Below are 23,368 nucleotides of genomic sequence, written 5' to 3' on the forward strand. Positions count from 1 at the left end.
CTGCGGCCCCGCGGGGCGGGAGGCACGGCGGCTCCGGCGGCTCCTCCCGGCCCGTCGGCAGGCGGGGCGAGGCGGCCGCCCGCCCCCTGCGCCCGGCCCGGAGCCTGGCAGCGGTGGCGGCGGTGGCGGCGGAGCTTTGTGTCCCTCCTCGGCGGCAGCAGCCATGAAGTCCCTGTGCCTCGTCACCGTGGGGGTCCTGGCCATGACGCTGCTCATCGCCAGCATCTCCTTGCTGGTAGCGCACGTCTTCCAGACGGTGGTGGACCTGCAGGTGAAGGAGGTGAGAGCACGGCCCGGTTCCCACCGCGATCGCTCCTGACCGGTTTACTCCCTCTCAGAATAACCCGGGGAGGAGAGGGAGGGAGGGAGGAGGCTGGCGGGTGTTATTGTCTGGCTCCCCCCTTGCACCAGCTGTGGTTGGGCGAGGGCAGGAGCATCCCTGGGTAGCGTACCCCCCCCTGCCATGGACCACCCGGCTAGGCTGGGGCTCAGGATGGAGCTCAGGCTGCACTGGGCCTGGGCTGGGTACAAAATGAGTAAATAACAAGTAAAAATCAGTTCTCTTGAGGCAGCTTTACTGGCTGTGGGGCAGCAGCTGTAGTGAGGAGCCCTCTCCAGAGCAGCAGCACATGAGGTGAGCAGGGGACACCTAAAGCACCCCTCCTGTTTTGCCATCCCTATCATAGATTTCTTACAGCTTTCATACAGTACCTTGTTCTGCTGCTCCATTTACTGCTGCCTCTGAAGCACAGCCAGAGGTGCTATGGGCTGAAATACGTGGTAGTTCCCCAGGCTGGGTGATGACAGAGAGGCGTTTCACCCGGTTGCTGAAGGCTGCTTGTAGCACACTTTGGAGACACCCATCCTGGCATTGTTATGAATGCAGAGCCCTTCACCGTTCGTGGTCTGCCTAAGCTTTTGTTCCTCTCATACTGGCTCTTTGCATTTATCCAGTGGTCCAGTGAGAAGGTTCAACTGTGCTAGTGTTAGCAACTCCCTTAAAATACCTGTAAAGCATATAAATGAACAATTATTTATCTACCTAGTCTGAGGAATATCATCCTCTCTGTTATTCTGACAGAAACCAAGAGTGCTAACAAATGAAGGGATTTGACCAGTGCTATTGTCCAACTGGTGACCAAAGTCTGCTGATCCCCTGTGATATCCTAACCAATGTACTGTTCTTTTCTTTGGGGTATTGACAGGGAGCATTTCCTAACATAGAAGCTGTATTGTCGTAAAGCATTTTGGTTTAGCGAGTGCAATTTTAGGATGGCAGTCAGCTTAAAGCAAATTGTGGAACTTTGAAGTGTGCCTGTAAACCTCAGGGGACAGCAAAAAAAAAAGGCTACCATAGGGTAAGCTGTCGTGCAGCCTGCCAGTGTCAGCTGCTCTTCAGGAACTGCTCATGCAGCTACTCCTACAGTGTTTGTTCTCGGGTACGTGCCTCTGCCGTGCTGGAGCATCGCATGGGTAATGGATGGTTTATCCTGAAGTCATTTGATGGTCAGCCCATACCTTTTCTAGGCAGTTTGAAAGCCACGTGTGAAGGGATGTGATTGTTAATGTATGCAAAGTTGTATGCAAACCAAGCCAAATCAGTACAGCTTTGCATAGGCACGTGCAGTTCCATCTCCCAGATCTTAGGTCTCTTTGGAAAGGAGTCTGTCATCCTCTGCATCACAGCAGAAGTTCTAATTTCAAGTCTATTATTTCATGCTCTTACCAAAAAAAAAATGGTTTGGTGGGAGAGTGTAGGACTGTCAGGAATTAGGCGTGATCCTCCTTATGCGTATTATCTCTTAGCTACATGCTCCTTACCCTTAATGGTTGATTATGTAAGAGTAAGTTGGTATTCACTCAGAAGGGCTTTCAGTAATGCAGGATAAAGTTTCCAGAGCTCAGTCTTTTCCTGCTTACCGCTCTTCAGCTCGTGCTAGCGTGCATCTGGATTGCACAAAATCAAACGTCCTGCTCCCTGCACTAGCTGCTGACTCCCTCCTGGCCTTCTCCAGGAGCCACACACACAAACTGCAGAAGTATGGCTTTCAGCCCCAAAGCAGTGTGCTCCCAATCACTCTGCTGATTTGGCTGTTTTCCACATGTGCTGTACCCCACGTGAGCTTTTTCTCATTTGTGTGTAGTCTGGAAAGTTGCTGTCTCTTGTGTAACCATGTGTGCAGCTTAGAAAATCTTGTACAAATAGACGAATCTCAATTTGCCTTTGAAATGTGGCAAGACTCGAGCTTTTTCAGCTCTCCGATTGCTCTGCAGTCAGGGGCATTGGACATGAAATGTCATCTGTGCTCTGGCCCTTCTTAGCCTCCTCAACCTCCTTGTCATTGGAGGAGTTGCAGAAGGGGCAAGAGGTTGCCTTTACGACGGGTAGTTCATGTTCCTTTGAGAGCTTTCCAGCACTCCTGAAACAGAGCTGACTTGAGTGGAGAGCTGTCTTTGCAGTCTCAACTACAGCTGAAATGGAAGACTGCATATTGGAGCAGCTGAAGCACCTCTGTGTCCAAACCCAGGACCTGTGAACCACTGTGGATGGGTTGGCTTTTCAGCAGGCGATTTGTGTGCTGCATCCTTTCCAGCCAAAGGCAGGGAAAGGGAAGTCTGTTCTTGGATACGGTGGGGGTGTGGGAAGAGTGAGGAATCCAGCTCGGTGTCAGACTTCACATCCCCTTGAAAATCAGCAGGCAGGTGTGTAGTGACAAGGACAGTGGGAGCACCTTTCCTAGAAGACATTCAAATCTTGTCAACTTACTCCCTGTCTTATTTGCCAGTCTTACTGGCTTTCTGTGAATTAGAGTGCCATGCCAGATCAGATGTCTAACTTGTCCGATATCTGTTCGTTGTCAGGGGCTAGCACCTGAAACTCCATCAAATAAGGGCAATAAACCCTGTAATGAACAAGAATACATTAGCTGCCCACAGGAGAAAGGCCTTCCTAGCTGCTAGCAGTGTTTGCCTTATGCAATATGTTGGTTATATGGTTATGTATTTTATCGCCATAAGCATGCAGTTTATGAATATAACAACCTTTAATCTATGCACCTAATTCCAAACTTGGGCAATCAATTCCCAAGTGTTTTCGTTGTGCCGCATACCTTACACTGATAATTTTAGAAAACACTTAGTCTTCTAACTCCTTGAAATTTCACTGGACTTTTTTTGTCAGCCGTCTCTAGAGCTGGATTGTCTGGAGTGTTTAGGACACAAAAGGCCAGGAAAGATATTTTGTCCCTTGATTTAGTTTATGTATTGTTCTTTTTTTGCTGTTGTTGTTTAATGTGAAATACTAGAGCTCTCAGCGCAGTTTAGTGTGGAGGCTTAGATAAAGGGTCAGTTGAGATGCTCCTTTTGAGCAGACCGTTCCAAAGATGCAGGGTCAAAGAAGTCTGTTCATGTTGGTCTGAAAGCTTACCCTGTCACTTGTCTTAAAAAGTTGCAATTAAATTCTGTCATAGATGAGCACATAAAAATACGTCTTGAAATTAGAACATTTTGCAGTTCCAGGGGAAAAAAAATGAAGTTTAATTTTCTGTGTAGGTTCCAAGAATATTCAGTACCATTTCCCACCCCCACCATCACTACCAGTAACAGTTACATTTGGGAGGGGAAGCTCGCTTTTTATTTCCTTTGTGTGAAGCATGGTCAAGATAAGGGAACACCAGCAAATGAGACAGCTGCAAATTCAGGACTGGCATGATAAATAAAATCTGTAGGAAAGATGCTTTGGTACACTTGCAATGAGTATGGACTCCACTTGGCAAGGAGAACCCCTGCTGTGCTTCTGAGTGAAGACAGGAGATCGTATTGTCCACTGGTTTTAGGTTGTGATCTTGCAGCAGGTACACCCTTGTATCTCTCTGAGACAGGATCTCTGAGTCTGAGGCCTCTCTAGGCTACTGCCTGCAAGACTAGTGTCTGACTGGAGGCTCTGAATACTTTAAGTTGTGCATCTTGTCCTTACATATAAATGTAGGAAGAGGAAAGGTCTGGTTCTCTGGCCTTATACAGTACAGCAGCAATAACTACAGTGGAGCTGTATCTTTTACAGATTTTAGATTAAAAGGCAATCCTGAGATCTAATGTCTTGCAGCCTGCCCAACCTAGTAGTGAACACAAGCTCTGACCAAAAAAACAAGCAATCCCAGTCGTGTAACATCAGATCCTACTCTGGTGTGGAGGAAAGTCAGCAGAGCTAAACTCGAATGCCATCAGCTGAGGGGTGTGGACATATGTTTTGCTCAAAAATATATACTCATATTTTTCTCTCAGGTCTAGGCTGTATAATACCATGTGATAGACCCAAATATCCCATGTAACATTAGGTGAAAAATAGAAGAAAAGAGCTTGCCATATTTTGTTATTTGAGAGTTTCACGGGAGTCTATCTGAATCCAGCTCAGAAGTTTGTGAATCTGAGTTTACAGCTGGGGCTGTCACTGTACAGAACTATAAATAGACATAATTTCTGTGGGAGTTCCAAACGGTGTCATGCAGATCCAGGAAATAAATTGCCGGATGACTTTGTTTCACTACCCTTTTGCTCTGTAGACCGTCTGCCAGGGGATCACTTACAATTTCAAAATCTCAGGATCCTGTATTTAAACCAACCTACCAGAGAAAAGCTCCGTCATTTCCTTCTTATTAATGGTCTTTGCGTGTAATCTGATGCATATGTGTATATAGAGAGAGCGTGGTAGAAACTCACATTACATTTAGCGATGCTACATTGAGTTCGGGAGCTTCTTGTTTTCAGTCTAGCTCGGGAGACGGGCACAGCGGACGTGGCCTCCCTGCACAGTGTAAATCTGATCCCTCTGTCATAAAGAATAGACTGGAGCCCAAAACTGAAAAGAATATGACCAGGGTGCACTTGTTCTTTTAAACATTGCACATTTAGACCAAGAAATAATCTCGCATTTTAGTTGCCTCATATGAGAGACATTTGAGCAATAGATGGGTGTCCTGAATATGCTTAGTAGTTGTTAGGGAACAGTTCAAATTCCTAGATATGGATGGTTAAGGTCAAGACAGGCAATAGTTACTCTGTTCATCCTTGTCAAGCTTATACTCATTGTGTTTCATGCACATGAGAGATGTGAGCTTTATGCAATTTAGGAAGGGAGCAGACATCAGTAGTTCACTACACTACCACCTCTGAAATAAATGACTTTGTAATGTGGTTATTTGCATATGGAGAAAAACTATCGTGGTCATCTGTAGGTGTCTTAAATATATTGCTGTCTCACTCCCAGCCCTTTATGGTGGCATCATGGAAACGGTATGCCTGATTTGGGGAGATTTTCTGTTCCTGATCCTACAAGCCAACTTCAGGAGGGCTCTGTCTGAATACAGGAATGAGCCTCCTTGGCATAGATCACAAGAAAACAGGGTCGAAAGCATTGGGCTGTGTTGGAAATGGTACATACGAGGTGCTGGTAGTTCCAAAGAAATGCTTAAAGCTCCTGAAGCATGTCTAAAATGTCTTACTTTTTGTGGTGAGCACGGAATACGTCATTTGAAATTCTCAGAGGAAAGCAGACTGCAACTGTGAAGTGCTACCAGCTGGGTTGGCTTTCACTGCTATTCAGCAATACTGCTGCCATTCCAAGCTCCTGCCAATAAGTTTTTCTTTGAAACAGTCTTCTCTTTAACTAATCAATGAAAATTAAAATCTACATGGAGAGAAAACAGCTCCTTAAGTGGGAAGGCCAAGAATGAGTCCTGAGGCAACTGTGGCTGATAAAGTTAAGACTCCATCAACAGTAACCAAGAAATGGCAGCTGTCCAGTCTGCCCTGCTTTTGAGCCTGCACTTACAGTATTTGACTTGTTTTCTGAGAAGAATAAAAAGACCAAGTGTTGGTGAGACCCATTTAATTGCAAATTATTCCCCTCCTCCCCTTCTTCCGCCTACAGGTGATACGGTTTTCAGAGATACAGTTTTCTTTGTGCTTATTCCTGAAAATTCAACTCTGCAAGCGAAATTTCTCTTTACTACCAGAGTAGCAGTACCAGTGTTATAACTATATGAAAAGTCTTGATTTTGGTGGTGGTGGTGGTGATGCTTTTACAGTTGGCGTGAATTTTCTCTAAAATGGAATGGTAATAAAATGAGGTGTTGCAACCTATTTTATATGTTTCTAATGGAGCTACATACAGGTACGGTTGTGACTTTCCTTATAACATGTATATGCTGGTAGGTAAAGGAATTACTGATTCATTACTTAAGTGCTTCCGTCATAAAATAATGATTTATAGCTTTTCTTTTGTACGTCCACGTTTTATTGGTTACAAAATAGACTGGCATTCCATCGGTCTGGAGATGCATGTACTCTCATTACTGTAGGAAAGTAATTAAAGAGACAGGGCGAAGAATCTTTGCCCTATTGAGAGACCTCAGAACGGCATGAATCCTAATATGCCTACATGAAAGCAATTTCTGTCACTTGCAAGTTTTTCTCACAGGGCACTGAAAAACGAAGTCTAATTGCTTTGGAGACAGAATCTCACAGCTGTATCGGAATCTGACACTCTTAGGCAAAGAAATCACAAACACAAGGAATCTAAGCTTCTTTTCTGGCCTTGTTCCTCCTAAGAGGTCTCTCTTAGAACTTCGTGGCCTCCCACTGTTGAGTTCCACTTTTGTATGTAATGTTGGCATGTTTCATGGTATCTTACACCAGGTTAGGTTTTGCTGACACAGGAAATGCCGAAGGATCACAGAAGTGTTTGTGGGAAGAAGTGGAACAACAAACCCTACAAATGTATGGCCCTAGCCTGTGAGCCATTGTAGCATGAGTCTGATCTTGTTGATATTTAGTGAGATGCTTCAAAGTAAAACATATCTGTAAGCATTTGTAGAATTGGGGTCTCGAATTCTATTGCCTGTGCTTGTTCTGAGGGCATAGAATTCCTCTCTTTCCTATAAACATCATACAGCATCTATTGTTAACAGCTAATCTGTCTTTCTCTTGTTTCAGGGAACAGTACTGAAAAATGGCACGGAAACGTTTGAAGCCTGGGAGGATCCTCCTCCACCAGTCTACATGCAGTTCTACTTTTTTAATGTGACAAATCCTTTAGAAGTGCTTCAAGGTGATACTCCTCTCGTAGAGGAAATAGGGCCATACACGTACCGGTAGGACCATTTCACTATTTTCACTTCTCACTAAACCTGTGGTATGTGTGGAAGCCAAAAAGTGGGGTCCAGAATGCTTGGGATTCCATTCTAGGAGAAAACCTAGCTGTTAATGTGTGAGTAAAAGTTTATTCAAGGGAGCATGGTCATACACCACCCAGACAGTACAACTAGACTGACACTCAGAGAACCTGCAATCAGTTTCAGATTAAGCCAGTGACTTCTATCAGATTTTGGGCAAGATTTTGCTTGTGTGCTGCTGTTCCTCAGCTGCTGAACACGGAGGAAGTTGTTTGCATCCTGGCCTACTGTCTTATGAGAGGAAAAACAGTTGGGTGATGTTTGAGAGTCTGGGGAGAGGAGTGTTGCATAAAAGCATGATTCATGTGTTCAGTCAGAAATTAGTTCCTAGTTGAAGTTGCACAATTCACGTCGGTAAAAATGTGGCCAGAAAACCGGTTAGAGAGTGGTACTAAAGGGATCTTCTTCAGCCAGCCCTCACGATAAAAACTACTTAGGTTCAGACATATCTACCATTTTTACAGACAGCTGGACTTATTAAGGCCGCATGCAGTATTGGAGCTTATCCAGCCTCCTGAATGCTCCCTCTGCATGGTATGGCTCCACACTGAACAGTCTGAGTCTGCTGCACATGGAGAGATTTTAAAGTCACCTTACAAATGAGTTTTCCTTCAGAGCTTCATTCTGCTCTGCAGCATGCAGCAGTGGAAACCAGGAGCAGTCCTGTGGCAGGAGGCATTACGACATTGATTTCTCATTGTCAGTCTCACTTCTGGTCACACACACTTATTCAGACCAGGCACTGGTTCAGTGCCAGAAGACGTTGTCTTTACCTGAGCTGCAAAATTATCGGAATCTGGTTGTTAGTACTTGAAAAAATACTATAGAATAAAAGGGAGAGCCTTTGTGGTAGCCTTGGTCTCTGCAGTATGTCTTGCTTTTCTGTTTCTTTCCTCCCACACCACAGCTTTGCTTCACCCTCTGCCATCCATCTTTTCCCCTGTCTCCTCTGTATTTCAGTACTGTGTCTGTTTAGCCTTGGCAAACTACATGTGGTACTTGGCAGAATACCTCGTATTAGATAAACCAGTAGAGCTGGAGAAAAGATACACAAGCTTTCAAGTTCCCAAGCTTGTCTTCAGGTCTCTGTAGTGTAATGCTGATAATTAGTCAGCAGTGCATTCTCTCCGTCAGGAAGATAAATAGGGCCAGCTCTGGGTGTAACAAAGCTACATGAAACCACATAGGCCCATGCTGTTCTGCACCCTGGTACTCAGTCCCCTTTGCTATCTTGTTTTTTTCCCTTTCCTTAGCTCCGAGTGTCTTCTGGGCGTCATGCGCAGCCCAGTTTGTGGAGCTGCACCTTATCCATGGAAGAGTTCAGTGGGATGGACAGGGCTGGTGGTGTAGCTGGCTGGGTTGGGCTGTGCCCAAGGGGAGGCCCAGCCTGAGCTGCCGGTTTGTGGCTCTCCGGGAGAGCCTTCCCCTGCAACGCATCACAGGCTGGCTGTGAACGGGTCAGGCGATGCAGGCTCTCTCTGAATTGTTTATTGCGGTGCGAGGGAGGGAGGCTGCGCGTTCCAGCGCTGCGTGTTTCCCTTGCTTCCGGCTTGCTTGGTTAGCCTCATTTTGACATGTCTGAACAGGATTCCACTGTGCTGTGCTCTGTCTGATAGAAGAAAGAGGAAAGTTAGCAAGTGGAGTGCTCTTTTCCAGCAGATTCTTTAATCCTCGCCTAGCTATCGCTGCTGACTGTACCAGACTGTCAGCGGTGGGTGGGGGAAGAGAGGAGGCATGTGGGAGGAGAGGGAGAAGGGAGGGATGTTGCAGACATACTGCATGCTCGAGCCAGGGAATAAATACCGAGTTTGTCTCACAGGCCCCATGCAGCAAAGCATTAAAGACCCATTTAGGTTTAGCATGTGGCAGAACACCTAAAATGCCCTGAAATGAAGTGCATGGCTTAATGTTTTTATAAAACAGGGTATTGGGGAGAAAGGCTGGAAGTGAACTGGCCCAGACAAACAGAGAAAAATAATCTAATGAGGAACAGAGAGGAGGTGCAATGGCTAAATAGAATCTCTTCCTGCATATTCTTCCTGCAATTCATAGTTTTGACCAGCACACATTGTAAACACAGTTAACGCAGACGTAGAGTCTGTAACGAAAATGTAGTAGTGCTTGTGTTTTTAAATCCTGGAAGTTGAATTTGCAGCATATAAAATAATTAATTGTAAAGGGCAAGGGACTTATCTGCCCAAGCCTGCTGAGTACCAAAGAACACTTGAATATTGTCTAGTCTTGCACACATTTACAGCTTTTTGCCTTTAACATCTGAGATCCTCCTACTCATATCCCTGATCAGGGAGTATTATTTTCCTCTCCGGCCCTTTTAGAATTGGAGAGGCTTCTCAGGTTAACTCTGGCCTATTTTTAGGGAGGGCACTTCACAACTGTCCATTTCCATCCCCTCAGTTCAAGTCCTAGGGTATAAAGTAGATTGCCGTACAAGAGACTCTTGCCAAATCAGGCTGGAAGTGTTGCCAGACCAAAATGTTCCTAGGTGGTAGGGGATGCTGAAGAGTGGTAGATAAGCTATTTATATAGGGAAGATGGGAAATGTTTGGTTTCTGACAAGAATAGTTTCATGGGCCTTTGCAGTTTGCTTTCAATTTGAAAGACTGAGCCAGAGTAATACAGCCTGTCATGAAGCTGCACTGGTGGATCTACTGCAGCCAGGATAGGATCTAGGATCTGAAATGAATGAGAAACATCATAGCACAGGGTCTTGCAGAATAATTGACCTTCACATCTTGGGACTTAAAATTGACACAGGAAGCAAAGCAATGTAAAAGTCAACAAACTCTTGAGTGAATGTAGACTTATGAAATACAGTGCATTTCAAGTCATGTGTATGCCAAAAGGATCATGCCATGAGCAGGCAACCTGCCATTTCCCTTTTCAGGTTTGCTGAAGACACGTGTAGAGCTCATTTTGAGCCTGAGCCAGCCAGTTTTGCAGAACTGTATGTTTCTTTTTGTGAAATGGTAGTGGCAACAGACTGAATTATGGTTATGACAAGTGTTTCAGAGTAATTAAGATCTGACATACTCTTCAGGCCAGCAGGTAGCATTTGATGTTTCTTGCCAATTGCACTTGTTTGTCAGCAATCCTGAGTTTTTTCTACTTGTCTGAGTGCTTAGACAGTGAGAGAAGCAACCTCCCAGGCCATGAGTAGTTCACGGCAAAAATTCAGTTGAATTTCTGTTGTGTCCAGGGTTCCTGCCTGAGAATTAAAGGAAAAGAGCTAAAATGAGGTTTGTTCTGTGGTTGTGTCACATGTAAGCCCAGAATTCCTAGTGCAAAGTACTTTGAAGCCAGCAGAAAGATTCTGGTAGGTTCTTAGGTCAGGTTAAGGAGGCTTACATGAAGCCTACATGTTGTTCTGCCTGGGAGTGAATTTTGCCTGCAGCAAAGAGGCAAAAGTTTCATTTTTAAATTGTACTTCAAGAGCAGTCCCATATAGAGTGCCTCTAAATCCTTCAGTACTGTCTGAAATTGTTCTCTTTCCTTGGAGGTTTTTAGAAATGAGGCAAAAATATAAAGCACAATTAACATGTGCGGTGGCATTTTTGGAAGCACCCTGTGAGGTCTGATTCAGCTTACACTGACACAAAGGGCAGTTCGGTTGCTGACAGCAGCAGTAGCAAAAATGAATCTGCTCCCAATGAACTGAAAATCCCCCCCTTTATGTGCTCAAAGCAGTAGAATAGCCAGAAGTTAATTGCAATTAATGTTATGTGTACTCGTTTAACTTGCTTAGAGAACAAACTCTCTTGTTTTTCAGAGAATACAGGCCAAGAGTGCACGTTCAGTTTTTGGACAACGGTACCAAAGTATCTGCTCTGAATCCAAAGACGTATGTATTTGAACCTCAGAAGTCAGTTGGAGATCCTGAAGTGGACCTGATTAGAACAGTTAATATTCCTGCAGTGGTGAGTTCTCTTTAATTTCTGCTTGGAAATCATCCTTTATAACTAGCAGCTTGTTGCTTCATACTGTCTCTCCCTTTGTGGTAGATAAATGTGATTGAAGAACGAGAGAGGCAGTTTATGTCCGGGGCAGATACTCTATTCACTTTTGGTTTGGACTGTTGTGGGTTTTTTTTATTATGTTCCTCCCTCGCCATATGGCTCTGGAGTATTAGTGCCTCACCCTTGCGCTGAGAGCTGACACACACTTCAGAGATGAGCAGAAATCAGGCTTGTTGGGTTTCCATGAGTAAGTGAAACTAGGGAATTAGTGAGGTGAAAAGCATAGGAGAAGCTCTGATTTTGAATGAGAAAGATTGGAATGCTTGCAGGTTTTTTTGTCAAAATTGCCTCCAAGTCTGCATCTCAAACTGAAAAAAAAAAAAAATTATAGCAGAGGAATTTCAGATACAGCTGAATGAAAAGGTGCTCTCAGAATAAAATTAAAGTTAAAACATGCACCCCCAAACTGTTTTAGGTGAAAGTACTCTGCAAAGAAAGTCTCATTTTGGTGATCAGAGGCAGACAATTACTTTTGGTCTCAGAGAGGGATAGTATGAGAACAAGCAGATCTAAAGCTGTCATACCTTCCAAAGGAAATTAGACTGTACTAAAGTACTTGTTGGTTGTGTAACTAAGCCTTTACTCCCCATAGTAGTTTAATTGACTTCAATTACAGGGTACATTCATTTCTACTTTTTCCCCAGCATTTCCAAAAATGTCTTGTCTGATTTTATGAATGAATACGTAAATGTACTGTCTATAGTAAAAGATAGGACTCAGCTTACTGAAAATTGCAAACAGTACAGTCACTGTATTTACAATTCCTCCCAGGCATTTGAGTGGTGGTAAGAATTATCTCTTGTTCAGATTTTTGACTGTGATGTACTGTAACAGGCAGTACTAGAAGAACTACAGGTTGGTTCACCCAAGGAATATTCCCTTCTTTTGTTTTTGCTTTTTTAAAGACATGTTGTAAAATCACTTGTGAGCTTGAAAGGAAATATATTTTGGTATTGTTTGCATTTTGGAGAAATGGCTGTTTTTTAAAAATGGCTTTTAAAAGTGTAAACCATAACGTCCTAAGGGTGAAATTCAAAGCATGTCTCCAGCTATAATATACTTGTGAAATTCAGGCTGTTTATAAAGCCGTTTTGCACATTTCACTTAAAATCCATTCTTAAAGACTGTGGCAGTTAATGGCATGGAACTGAGCTGGTTGTGTGCCAGTGCCAGGCTGTACAGGAATCTGCAAGGGCAGGTCCCTGTGGAGAAAAGCTGAAGAACCTGTTAGGCAGCACATTACTTGATGCGAGTGGAAATAATGAAACTGAAAATAACAGTTGAAACATGGGCAGTGCTGAAATGTGTCTGTGTTTGTATGCAGCTGGTATTATTTATTTTACAGTAAACCTGACCATTGCTCTCTTATTCCAATCCCCTGGCAGACTGCGATGGAGTGGACCAGGTCAACCCCTCTTCAGTTTGCCACAGAGGTGCTGCTGCTTCTGTACCAAGAATCCCTGTTTACAGTTCGCACCGTTCATGAATTACTGTGGGGCTACAAAGACAGGCTCCTGTCAACCATTCATATTTTGCATCCTGAGATCGATCCAGTATTTGGTTTCTTTAATAAGGTAACTGGTATGCAAGACTTTCTCATGCTTTAGATGGGGAATGATGTCATTGCTACAGAGTTTGGACTGACATCACCAGCCAGTTGAGAAGGATGTGCCTGGACTGAGGCCACGAGGTAGGCTGCAGAAATAGCAAAAGGATGTTCCCTCTTCAGTTTTGCTGTATTTAGGCACTGGCTGGTAGCACAGCTGTGAGTGTTTTATCTCACTTCCCTTTATCAGGTATGGATAAACTTCCCAAATGTGGCTGTAAACCACACCGCTATTGTCTGTGCTTGCTTCAATAACAGGGGCTTTGTGGGTCCAGTTGTGCAAACTGTTAGAAAAATTTCCTGACCAGTCTCTTTAGTAATTGATTGAAATTGCATGTTACTTCTGTGCTGGAGCCATTACTGGCTTCCACAGTGTTTCTGGTTGCACGTTTTTTGGGCTGTGGGGACTCCTTGTTTCCTGGAGATCAGCTGCAGTGCTCAGGTTATTCTCTGTGGGTTTATTTTTTTGCTAAGGGCTGTTTTTTTCAGTGGCAAATTTCAAAGGGAAAAAAAGGTTAATCTAATGTTATATTTCCTTCACTTGGGAGGTGTAAGAATCTAGCCCAGTCTCTTCCACCTCATTTATATTCAAGGTAGAGTTTAATGAATTGCATTTACCTCAGAGGGAGTCCATCACTCCTAGGGTAGATTTGAAAGTGATGACAGCTTAAACTCCTGCCACCCTGTTGTAGTTACCAACCAGGTGTTACAGAATGAGTGGAGTGATTAAAAACTCATGTATCTGTTTGCAGATGAATGGAACTGATGATGGAGAATATGTTTTCCTAAGTGGGGAAACGAACTACCTTAACTTCTCAAGGATTGTGGAATGGAAAGGAAAAGAGTAAGTTTTTCAGTGTGGTGTGGCGTCTGTCAAAATCTGCCCCTTTTCACATTTTGGATGAACATAAGCAGTGTTTACAAAAAAAAGAGTCCTTTTATTCTGATAGTGGTGGTGGCTTTTAGCAGCTGTAGCTTCACACCAGCCCCCCAGTATTTTGGGATGTGTCATGTAACTACGAAAGGAAGACAGGCCCCGGCCCTTACAGAGCAGACTGCTGTGAATACTCACCTCTGAACCCCTGACTGTTCCTTGGCAGTCCAATCCCTCCTCTAGGACACCCATCCCAGCCACCTGTGGGGACGCTATTCCCGCATCTCAACAGCCAGTGTTCCCAGACACCACCCTTCCTTGCTGCTCTGTACCCCGAGCCAAGGCTGGGACACCCTGTGCCTGGGTATCTAACACTGCTTCAGCGAGCAGCGTGTGTTACAAAGAGGCCAAAGATGAACTACCTAAAGCATCTCTCTCCCATTAAACAAAACATCTGCCAGCAATTACGTATACGGGAGGATCTCTTGCAGACTTGTTCTTGCTTGCCTGGCGCCAGTTTAAAGAAACTGTAGGTGCAATTTAAACCTGTTTTAGTACCCTTTTTTGTTAGCGGGTCTGAAGCAAGAGGACTTAGCACTGTACAGGTCTGATTCTCATTTGCTTAGACCATGAGCTGGCATCACCTGACCACTGCTCAAAGATCTTTTAACCCTTGCTCTCTTTGCTTCGTTTTCTTCAGGTCACTGAGCTGGTGGACAACGGAGACGTGTAACATGATCAATGGAACAGATGGGACATCCTTTCACCCGCTGATTAGCAAAGATGAGAACATTTATATCTTTTCTTCTGATTTCTGCAGGTAAGGAGAAGAAAATGTCACTCAGACTTTAAAGCAGAGCATTTACATCCATTCTTCTTGAGGTTTCACGTTATTAGGCTGGTGTTTTTCCTCACATGTTTTTATTTAACAGTATGAGTGTTCTGCATTTATTCATGGTATGGAGGATGAGAGAGTTACACCAAAAAAACCCCCAGTCTGCATCAAGTTAAGGATGTGCTACTTCAAAATAAAGATAAAGTGAAAATATGGAGGATGACTGGAAGGACAGACTGGACTGCCTTGCATGGCTAGTAATGAGGGGAATGGAAGGGTTTATATGAACCTTGCCTGAAGCTTCCTTCCTCCAAACTCTTCCTCTGTGCCCTGCTTTTTTAGAGAACCCAGATTACCCTCTTCAGAGATTCATGCCTTGACATAATGCTGTTTGAAATGCGAGAAGATGCAGGAAATCTTGGTGTTTCCTTCCTTAGGTTCCACCTTGTCTCCTCCCTTGCCCATTTCCCTGTCTGTGAAGAACAAAACCTATCTGAAATTCTCTATCTAAATCAATACAGATGCGTGTTACACTAAATTCAGGACTTGCCAAATTGTTCTGCTTTCCACGACTGTGTTCCTTTCCTTGTCCTTCTCGGTAGTGTGTACCAGCACTGTCTCATACAACACACAGTAGCAACAGAGTGAGACCCTGAAATGCTGAAGGCAGGCGTCAGTGTCCCTGGAGCAGCACAGCTGGCACAGGATCATCTATTTTGTGCAGCAGCAGAATGACAAGATGCATATTTGCAGATCAAAAGCCTATTAAATTTAATACAGAAGATCATTGGAATGGGCTTAAACCAAACCTCTAGCTTATTGTAAACATAAGTTGATACACAGGCATCAGCAAAGAGACATCTGCAGCAGGTGTCAGTGTGTGCTCAAGACTAACAAATCTGGGTCTGGCTTTTCTTCCTTGCAGATCTCTTTATCTGGTGTATGACAGCTCAGGAACTGTTGCAGGCATCCCAACCTACCGCTTTGTGCCCTCTGCTATGGTGTTTGCCAACACGACGGTTAACCCAGACAATGCTGGATTCTGTGTGCCACCAGGAAACTGCCCTGGCACTGGTGTCCTCAACGTCAGCATCTGCAAGCAAGGTATGTTACCAGGCAGTGGAAGCAGACTGGAAGGACATCAGTGGGAACATATTTCTCCTTTCTATCTGAAATATATGAGGACAGTTTGGTGAGGCCTGTAGGGGTATGACTGTGCTCAGTGAAATCGGTCACCAACAAGTGATTGGTTGGTTGTAAAACTGCAGTAGTGATCTATGGAGATGTTCCTGTGAGATGCTGTCTGCTCCAGCAGTGATTTCAGTCAAGGAATCAGAAGGAAGTACCAGGATCCACAGTGAACAGCTTGGGCATTTATCCTCTGCTCTATTCCAGGTAGCTGTCACATCTGAGTAGTTGAATGAAAACAGTGCAAAAGACCAGCATGCAAGCTTGAGGCATGAAGCTGTGCTGATGCTGCACAAGAGAAAATTTGGCTTGTTCTGAAGACAGGGAGTCAGAGTGTTGATTCGGTAGCTCCAGAATGACCTTTTCCTTTCACTGTAAATAGCACAATGGGAAGAATTTTGAGGTCCTCAAAGACTTCCTCACATCCTGCTCTGCCTGTTTTAGGTGGTGACTTTCTATGTTTTCACGTTCTAGGTGCTCCAATATTTCTATCAGCTCCACATTTTTACCAAGCAGATCAGAAGTTTGTAGAGGACATAGAGGGCATGCATCCAAAAAAGGAGTATCATGAGACATTTCTGGACATCAATCCTGTAAGTGCAGCCTTTTTTAAAGAGTTATATGGGTGAATCCAAGCTCGTGGGTTTAGGTCACCTTCTTGGATGGTGTGTATTGACATAGTCCCATTGACCTCAAGGAAGCTGTACTAGTTTATGTGGAACTGATCTATTTGTGTTTGCTTGTATAGAGCAAACTTTGCTGGATAGCAGGAATTAAAATTCTTTTCCCATTGTACCTGTGCAATTAGAGATGCCATCAGACTGGTAATGTTGAGATGAAGGGGTTAAAATATTTCTTAGAAGCAGATGAGGCTACTTTTCCTGTTCACCCTGTCATCCCAACCATTTGAGTGTTATCTTGGCTGTGTTTTCCCCAAGCTGAAGAAGCTAGGTATGTGGACCAAGAGAGTAAATCAAGATTCAGTGAATGTTGGACTTGGTTTAGATACCATGGGGCCACAAGCAGAGAGATGCAGAAGCGTGGTGATTATGTCTTCCATGGAAGTATACAGAGTTGTTGGTATTCTCACTGTGAAATGTCAGAAATAAAGGGAGCTGGCGGCTGGTGGTCCATGGTTTTATACTTGTGGTTTAACCCCAGTAGGCAGCTGAGCACCACACAGCTGCTCACTCAGTCCCCGCCAAGCAGGATGGGGGAGATAATCAGAAGGGTAGAAGTGAGAAAACTCAGGCTGAGATAAAGACGCTTCAATAAGTTTAAAAAAAAAAAAAGAGAGAGAAACAAAACCAAGAAAAAGAAGTGATGCAAAAAAATGCCAGTTGGTCACCACCAGCCAGTCCTCAAGCAACAGCAGCCCTGGCAAACTTCCCCCCCCAGTTTTTCATCGCTGAGCATGATGTCATAAGGTATGGGATATCCCTTTGCCTGGTTTGGGTCAGCTGTCCTGTCTGTGTCCCCTCCCAGCTTCTTGCCCACCCCCAACCTACTCACTGGCAGGGCAGTGTGAGAAACAGTAAAGGCCGTAAGGCTGTGTAAGCGCTGTTCAGCGATAACTAAAACATCCCTGTGTTATCAACACTGTTTTCATCACAGTTCCAAAACATAGCCCGATACCAGCTACAGTGAAGAAAATTAATTCTATCCCAGCTAAAACCAGTACAACACTGATGTCTACATCCACACATAGGGAATGCAGGTCGAGGGAAAGAGCAAAACCATGACCTGCCTAGTTTACAGAAACAGAGTACTCTGACTCATCAAGCTGTTATGTGTAGCTAAAGCAGGAGGAAATTGCATAGTTCCTCTCTTAAGGTCTAGTGCATATGCTGCTTGGTATCTGGTTTGGTGCCAGGTTCTTCCTGTTACCATGCTCCTACTTACCTGGCCTTTTTTGTACTACCATAAAATGAGCTTTGCGCCTCCCTCCTCCCACTCACTCTCCAGACTAAATTTTGCTGCTTGAATGAGGAAAATATTCCTGTGCATCCAACTGGAACTCTTACTGTAGTGGTGGCATTACTGTGAGAAGTGTTTCATGCTCATTGTCTCTCTGGCCGTACGCTGCGATTGACTGTGTCAGTATCTGTTTTTCACCCTTTAGAAAGAAAGGTTTGTCTTGTGGCTGAGATTGCAGTCTCTGCAACAGTACTCAGAAACCAGAACAAAGAGCTGTAGGTGGTAGCCTTTTCCAAAACTACAGCTGGATCTGGAATAAAGGGAATCTCTCTGTAGCATAATTGTAAGTTTGCACAGCACAGCACGATGGCACCCTTATCTCTGTTGCAGCCTCTTCACATTGCCTTAATTAAGAGGCAGACTGGAATGTAGGTATGAGTTACAAGAGTGTCTTGGTGAAGGGAAATAAATAATAACCCTAAGTAGGTCTTGTCTTGTCTTGTCAAGTCCACACCAGTGTAAGTATTAGGTTGTATTCTCCCAGTTCCTATTTTTTCACATTTACGCTTTTTTTTTTTTTTCTTTTTTTTTAACACTATGATTTCTTTTATTCCTCAGCTGACAGGGCTTGTCCTGCAAGGAGCCAAGCGGATGCAGATCAATGTTCATGTCAGAAAATTACCTGAATTTTTGTAAGTGTTCTCTGCTGCGGGGTGGATATCTCAGATCTGATTTGATTCTCAAAATGAATTTGTCTGCAGTGTTCAGATGGAATATTGGTTGGAGAGAGCAAGTAAAAGGGAGAGAGGAATCCAGTCAAATCTCAACTATGAGTGGCAGTATCCTCTCTTCTCATAGGTCAAGTAGATTTTGCAGTTCCATCTGCAAAGTAAAGACAGTATTCAAGAAAAGCAAGATGTTATGGACAGGTTCCATGTGATGCTTGTGGTGGCATCAGTCATATCACACTGGTTTGTTTGCTCCGAGCAAGGGTCTGCCACAGTGGAGTGCAGCTAGAACTCGGAGAGTGGCTACTCACTGCAGTGAGGACATGCCATGCTACTCTTCACAGCTTTTAGGAGACGAAAATATTGGAGTTACCATCATTTCTCAGCAGGGGTCACATGAAAACCAAGTGCGATGGCATGACCCTAGACAGGGCTGCCCATGCCTTTCCCTGACAAGCCCAAAAAATAGACCTAGTGGTGTGTCTCACAACAATAGGCAAGTCCTATCTAAAACTCAGGAGGGAAGGCTCATTCGAATAGCTGGAGGGAAGTACCTTGCCTGTGACTGCATTGATACGATAAAGACAAATCTTTGTACTGCAACTTTGGCAGTCAGTACAACCCTACAAATGGGAACGGTGTCCCATCCCAAGTAACATGTGAGTAAAATGCCCCTTTTCTTCTTTGTTGCAAGTGGATTCTGCCTGGTTTTCTGGGTCTTCCAGTTTGAGGGGGATGTCCCCAAACTGCAGCTCAGTTGTGCAGAAATACCGTTCCCTTCATCTTGTGTCTTTCTGACATGTTGATTTATTTGTCACCAGTGCTGTGTGATAGCTATTCTTCCCACTCAGCTTCTGAGCTGACGTTTATTGGCACAGCTTTGCTATATATTATAATTAAAAAAGAAGTATTTTATCTCCCTGATCCTCTTGGGAGAGTTGGTGATGTTTCTTCAGAATAGCACCGCCTTGTTTTCTAGTGCCCAGGAGCTGTTAACATTAACAGAACTTAGGAGTAAGCTGTTATTTCATGTGCGCCAAATGTCGGGGGTGCTGTTGTGCGCATGTTGCTTGGACAATAGTTTCTGTGTTTTACAAATATGAGGAACCTTCAACATCAGCTTAGTTTAGCATTCCTGCTGACTGGCACAAATCTGTCATTCAGTCGGTTATTAATGAGCCTCTTATGGATCCCTCTCTTCCTCTCTCTACCAAGTCCCAAAATACGCCATTGCTCCCAAAACAGAATTTATTATTCATCATGGAGATTGAGATTGTTCTACTCCAGTAGGGAGGTGAAAATCAACAATAAAAAGGAACAGCCCAGAGGTTTTTTAGGGACAGTTTCCACATTCATTGTTCTATTATAATCTGTCTTCAGAACCCTCAAGTTGAAAAGTTGCAAAACCATAATTTTTTATTGGTTTTTTTTTTACACAGTGAAACAGGCAACATCCGAACACTAATTTTCCCAGTGATGTATATAAACGAGGTAAATATTTTTTTTATTTCTTTGCAGCACTGTGGTATGTTTATGCTTGCAAAAATACTGTCTTGAGCTAACCAGAAAAGAAAATGCTGGTTTTGTTTTATACAGTGATAGGTAGGACGCTGTTGCTGTTTCTTAACTAACATCCTCCTGCTGCTTGTTGACCATAATATGAAGTTCAACCCTGCAAAACGCTCTCAGTCAGACAGTCCTTTTAATTTCAGAGGTATTGGCCGTGAGGAAAAGGGCTGCTCGGATGAGAAGGCAGGAGTTCACAAGATCGCATCTTTTTTTGAGTCATCTTTTGTGAATGTTCCTGTGCTGTAGTTGGATCACTGAATTAAATGGATTCAGGGAAGACTCTAGGGGACTAGTTTAAATGACATACACCATTATTCCAGGCCTATATTATTCCATTCCTAAACTGAGAGTTAAAAATCACTACTTTCTTTTGAAATGCAGACTAGATTATCCCTCTGGCCACACAAGAAGAGCTAAGAATTCTTGGAGGAAAGGTCTATTGAGAAACAATGAAGCAGAGGTGGAGAGTTGTGGGAGTGTTGTTTCCGTACCCTTCACAAAAGTAAAGTGGTCTAATACAAAGAAGAACAGAAATAAATCTTTTTTTTCTCTTCATTTCTCCCTGCTCCAGAGTGTTCTGATTGATGAAGTATCTGCCAGCAAACTCAAGCACGTCCTGCTGGAAGCCAGTGTTGTAACTGGAATCCCCTTCGTAATCATGGCTCTAGGAATTGTTTTTGGGATTGTTTTTATTGTGCTCGTGTGCAGGTCCCGGGGAATAAGTGAAGAGGTAAGCAGCATTTGAATTTGACCTTGCTTACTGTACGTCTGCCTGTATTTGATTTTCTTTTTGTTGATTTTACCTGTTCTGTGTCTTTCTGCACACAAACATTTTTATATGTTGTTTTTGTTTAAAATGACCTTTCTAGGGAGGGGAAGTTTTAATAGACTCAGAATAAATGCACCAAAGCAAAAGAATGGAGCTAATATAAGAAACACGGTAAGGCAGGTTGTATCTTCTGTGCCTAATTCCTTTGCCAACAGTAGTGTAAAATAAAAAATCAGCCTGTCTAGAGGACCCTGAAGGATAAGACGCAAAAGTCCACCATATGTGATGGACAGATTCAGTCAGCGACAATCTGACAGTGTTCTCAGTAGAAACAATTGTGTTGTGCCACTTGATTATTTTTCAGAATATTTATGACCAAAACCAGATGAATTTTACAGACAACAGCATGCAGAAATTTTATCCAGACAGTACTAGTTTCTATGTCTATTTATGAAAAGTTCTGTCACAGAATGACATGCTGGCCTTAACGTTGCTAGCCATGTTGAAAGCTGATGCCAAAATTTCACCCTGATAGGCAAGGCAGTCGGGTTCAGGTGGGACAAGCTGTGGATCCTTTGGTTAGAGAAATAGACTGGGTACTCTAGTAGGCTGTTTCCTCCTTACAGTTGCTGTGGTCTTAGTGTGTGGTCTTGCTTGTATGGTGTTTCCTAAATACTTCCTAACAGTGTGAGAAAGTGCCCTCACACCTACCTCCAGAGCACCCAGCCACACTGTGCGTATGCTTTGTCTTAGTCAGTGGGACCCATCTGGGTCAGTGGGTCCTGCTACTGTCACATCTCTGGTGGGACTAGAGGTGTGACGGTAGTGGCAGCAGTGGCGGCCCTCCAGCGGTGAGGTCTGCAGCCTCCTTTCCTCGAGCAGTGGCTTTGAGCAGCTGATCTTTGGCTCTCTCGGCTTCATTCTTTATTTTCTCTCTGCATACCCAGGAAGCGTTTCACGAGCAGACGCTCTCAGGACTGTACTTCAGGCTCCTTTACAAGAGAGACTGGTGCTTTTTGCTTTGAGGTCTTGAGCTTGCCTGTGTTATTGACAGGCTCAGCTAGAGAGTCAAAACCATCCCATTGCCTGAGGCCCCTGTCCCAGGCTTTCGTGCCCCACCCTACATATATAGCTTCATACCAGCTCTCTTCGATGTTCCTGAACACTGCGTAGGGATTAAAATGACAAAGGGACACCTAAATTCCATGTTTTCTCTACATTGCTTTTGTTGCTTTTCCTGCAAACAAAAGTAATTCAGCTAGTTATAGCTCTCCTTCTGATTGTCCCTCCTACCAGGGTGGTTATGGCCTGCCATCATCTGTAAGGCGCTACAGTGAGCCCGAGGTCCCTGCCCAAGCCACCGTCCACCCTCTGGTGCTTTTTTGGTGCAGTGCTGGTTCTGTTGCAGGAAACTGTACTTAGAAGTAGGAGCCAAGAGCTTTTTCCTTTCCTGTTTGGAGTCTCGGCGATCCAGCTTCCCCACCGTGGAAGTGCTCTAATGTGCCACGCTGAACTTTGCTGTGTTGCGATTTTTTTCTTTCAGAGTACCGAAGATGAAAGGTCCCCACTCATCAGGACATCTTAGTAGATTTTCTTTAACATGTGAGCTTGGAGAATAAACTCTTAGAGCTGACCTAATACCAACTACCACTACCCAGTGTTGTCTACTGTGGAGAAACGATCGTGTCAAGTATAACTTTTTGTGGTATAGAGATGGAAGAGAATCTGCACTGTCATCAAGGGAGGAGACTTTTCTTACCAGCTAAGTTATAACTTTAAAACTACATTTTAAAACTGCTTGAGATCCTGCTTTTCTCAACCCCGCACTCTCTTTGTACCTGCACTGACAGCCATAGACGATCATAACCACTATATCAGCGAAAATAAAATGGCCTGATTCATTACAGAAACGACACGGGTAAAACTTGCAAATGGCCTTAGGAGTGTGGGCTGCGAAGTACCCTTCTAGAAAGAGAGCAGGCTCCTGTATCGCCCAGGAACAACGGACTATTTTGCTGTAGGCCTAGTATTGTCTTTTCTGTAAAGTGTTGCGCGCTACTTATTACCAGTATGCACTGACTGTTTATTATTAATGTCATTGGTCCTTTCACAAAACTGATTTGTACAACTAATCCAAAACACTGAGTGAAATGCTTTTCCGTACAGACCTCTTAACTGTTCTAACTCTGCACAGGATCCCGTTGCATGTTAGCGATGCATTTATCCTTAAGGTTTGGGGTTTTTCCTTCAACTTAAAATGGAAAACACAACATGACATTGTTCTTGATGGTAGAGGGTACAAAAATGGTGTTCTTTTTCCCCTGGTATTTGTGTCACAGTTATCAGCTGTGTGGTTTAATGTGAATGCAGACTTGGCAGTTACATTTGCTGTTTAGGATAAAAGCACACCTCCATGTTAAGGTATGTATAGGGCCCTGAGAAGTCATCACACTTTTTTTACTTGTCAAGCGGAAACTCGTTTTAAAAATCACAGTATTTTTTTCCCCAATTAAAAGAATATTCTCACTGAGAAGTATTTCCATTAGATCTAGATAGCGAAACATATTTTAAAAATGTATTATTGTCTTCTAAATAGAGGCATTGGTTTTTGCATTG

The 23,368-nt window shown here is 43.8% G+C and overlaps 1 protein-coding gene across 2 annotated transcripts; it reads left to right on the forward strand.

Annotated features, from left to right (window-relative positions):
* Nucleotides 1-62: 62 nt before the first annotated feature.
* SCARB2 (scavenger receptor class B member 2) lies at nt 63-23,365 on the forward strand. Of its 2 annotated transcripts, XM_069776378.1 has the most exons (13): nt 63-280; nt 6,994-7,151; nt 11,020-11,167; nt 12,652-12,840; nt 13,625-13,716; nt 14,447-14,566; nt 15,507-15,685; nt 16,244-16,362; nt 18,305-18,378; nt 19,854-19,905; nt 20,555-20,713; nt 20,853-20,923; nt 22,296-23,365. In XM_069776378.1, the coding sequence occupies exons 1-12, from the start codon at nt 164-166 to the stop codon at nt 20,880-20,882; spliced, it is 1,437 nt and encodes a 478-aa protein (XP_069632479.1). In that variant the 5' UTR covers nt 63-163; the 3' UTR covers nt 20,883-20,923; nt 22,296-23,365. The 2 variants fall into 2 exon arrangements, with proteins under 2 accessions (XP_069632479.1, XP_009918637.2); XM_009920335.2 differs by lacking the exon at nt 20,853-20,923.
* Nucleotides 23,366-23,368: the final 3 nt, after the last annotated feature.

Source organism: Haliaeetus albicilla, chromosome 1 (assembly GCF_947461875.1).
Source record: "Haliaeetus albicilla chromosome 1, bHalAlb1.1, whole genome shotgun sequence".
Lineage (NCBI taxonomy): Eukaryota > Metazoa > Chordata > Aves > Accipitriformes > Accipitridae > Haliaeetus > Haliaeetus albicilla.

Excerpts from the sequence above, each read along its gene's own strand:
- SCARB2 (XM_009920335.2), top strand. The coding sequence starts at position 164 with ATGAAGTCCCTGTGCCTCGTCACCGTGGGGGTCCTGGCCATGACGCTG. Across the intron at positions 11,168-12,651 it reads CAGTTAATATTCCTGCAGTG|ACTGCGATGGAGTGGACCAG; the intron begins GTGAGTTCTCTT and ends ATCCCCTGGCAG. Across the intron at positions 16,363-18,304 it reads CATTTCTGGACATCAATCCT|CTGACAGGGCTTGTCCTGCA; the intron begins GTAAGTGCAGCC and ends TTTATTCCTCAG.